Below are 2,542 nucleotides of genomic sequence, written 5' to 3'. Positions count from 1 at the left end.
AGCCTATGACAGGGTTAGTTGGGAATTTATAAGTGCTTCGTTGGTTGCTGCTGGAATCCCTGTCTCTTTAAGGAGAGTTATCATGTCTGCTATTTCTTCCTTTTCTATGCAAATTCTATGGAATGGGACGCCTACTCAAAAATTTAAGCCTAAGAGAGGAATTCGCTAGGGTTGTCCTTTATCACCTTATCTCTTTGTGCTCTGCATGGAATGGTTAGGACATTTTATTCAGACTGAAATTGACTCTGGAAAATGGGATCCAATTCATCTTTCTCGCACAGGTCCTTCAGTTTCTCATTTGTTCTTCGCGGATGATTTAGTGATCTTCTGTAAAGCTCAGCTTGACCAAGCTCATCTGCTGGATAGCATTCTAACTCAATTTTGTGAAATCTCAGGCCACCAAATCAGTGTTAGGAAAAGTAACATATTCTTTTCCAAAGATACTGAAGCTAATGTTCGTATTCAAATTAACCAACTTTTTGGTTTTCAGGAAGTCCGTAATCTTGGTACTTATTTAGGTGTTCCTCTTTTACACGAAAGGATTACCAAAAGTACCCTGAGTTTTATTGTGGATAAAGTTAGGAAGAAATTGCAGAGTTGGGACGCTAGGAAGTTATCCATTGCAGGAAGAATCACTTTGGCCCAATCAATTCTTCTTTCTATTCCTAATTACTTCATGCAGTCCTTGATGATTCCGAAAGGTGTTAGTGCTGATATTGAAAGATTGGTTAGGCAGTTTATCTGGGGTAATACTGATGGGCAACCCAAAATGTCTTTGGTTGGTTGGAATTCTATTTGCCAACCGAGGTCTCGGGGAGGCCTTGGATTCAGACACTTGGAAGATCAAAACTCATCTTTTCTTATGAAGATCGGTTTTAATCTTGCTTCTAAAAGTAATGTATTTTGGGTTCGTGTTCTTCGTGCTAAATACGGATGGAAAGATCAATTCCCTGATTCTATCAATAGAAGCCAATGTTCTCATTTATGGAGGGCACTTTCCAAGATTTGGCCACTTCTTCGTGAGAATATTGCTTGGTCTATTGGAGATGGAGCTACTGCTCGATGTTGGAAAGACCCTTGGATTCCAGGTATGGGCCCTTTAATTTCAAAAATTTTTCATTCTGCTAACCTTGATTTGGATTGTTGTGTCAGAGAGATGGTCAATTCTGATGGTAGCTGGAATCTGGATCTGTTTCATGCCTGGGTGCCTGAAGATATAATAAATAGAATTATTAGCATTCCTCCTCCTCACCCTGACTCTGGTCCGGATAGGATTATTTGGGCCCCTTCTGCATCTGGTGCCTTTTCAGTTCGTAGTGCCTATTGGTATCTGAAGGAGAATTCTTGGAATCCCCAAGAGGATTACTGGAAGATTGTTTGGAAATATCCAGGCCCTCAGAGAGTAAGAGTCTTTCTTTAGCTTGCTTTCCAACAAAAACTTCTTACTAATTCAGAACGAGCTAGAAGGAGAATCGGTCATTGCAGCTCCTGTCCTATTTGTGGCCATGATTTCAAAGATTTGGTGCATGTTCTCAGAGATTGTCCTTCCGCGCAAGATGTGTGGCGGCTTGTGATTCCAGATCAGCTAAAACAAAGGTTTTTCTCTGTTTCTTTTCAGGATTGGCTTACTCTTAACCTTTGTTTTCATGAAAGATTGCAGGATTATGGTCTCATGTGGTCATGCCTGTTTGGATTAGTCGCATGGCGTCTATGGAAAAATAGAAATCTGTTCATCTTTCAACATATATCTTGGACAGCATCGGAAGTAGTGAAAGTCTCCAGTTGCTGGGGCCGTCACTATACCTATTATGTTGGAGATCACTTTAAGAGCAAGCAGGGCTCTTCCTTGATGGTCAATTCAGATGACAATTGGGTGTTTTTATTCAGTGATGGAGCTGTAGCCAGAGATTCTGGTTATGCTGCAATAGGAGGCATGGCTCGAGATCGTGATGGAAATTGGATAGTGGGTTTTAACCGATTCCTTGGTGTATGCTCTCCATTCGAAGCCGAAGTTTGGGCTATTCTTGATAGGATCCTCATTTTACTTAGTAAGGATTATAAACGAGTCACTATTATGACATATAATCTTGAAGTTGCCTAGATCTTGTCTGATATGGATTTGGAAGATTCAGGGATCACTATGATCCGAAGAACTCTTCGTATTTTGCATTCAGAAGGGGAGTGGAGGATCAATCATATTCCAAGAAATCACAATTTGGTAGCAGATCGTCTTGCTAAACTCAGTTTGAGTTGGAAATCAAGTTTACAAGTTATGGATGAGGCTCCTAAGGATATTTTGGATTTATTACAAGTTGATAAAACGAATGGTTGCTTTATGTAATTGATGTTTTCATTTCACCAAAAAAAAAGATGTCTTTCAAGAAAGGTATAATGAGTTTAAATGCTTTCAAGTTCCTATAAAATAAAAGTAAGTTTACAGAGTGCTGAGATTTATGCTGTAAGACACTCTCTAATATATAAGTTAATATAAGTATTTGATAAAGGAAGAAGGCAAAAGAATAAACTAAAAAGATGGAGGTAT

General features: G+C 39.2%; 1 protein-coding gene across 1 annotated transcript; it reads left to right on the top strand.

The window, feature by feature from the left end:
- The first annotated feature begins 205 nt into the window (after window positions 1-205).
- LOC105801186 (uncharacterized) lies at window positions 206-2,341 on the top strand. Its single transcript, XM_012632521.1, has 4 exons — window positions 206-1,402; window positions 1,537-1,596; window positions 1,661-1,987; window positions 2,102-2,341. The coding sequence occupies exons 1-4, from the start codon at window positions 206-208 to the stop codon at window positions 2,339-2,341; spliced, it is 1,824 nt and encodes a 607-aa protein (XP_012487975.1).
- The last annotated feature ends 201 nt before the right edge of the window (window positions 2,342-2,542 follow it).

This window comes from Gossypium raimondii, chromosome 11 (genome assembly GCF_025698545.1).
Source record: "Gossypium raimondii isolate GPD5lz chromosome 11, ASM2569854v1, whole genome shotgun sequence".
Lineage (NCBI taxonomy): Eukaryota > Viridiplantae > Streptophyta > Magnoliopsida > Malvales > Malvaceae > Gossypium > Gossypium raimondii.
Note: the sequence above shows the minus strand (reverse complement) of the source record. Positions and strands in the feature narration are given on the sequence as shown.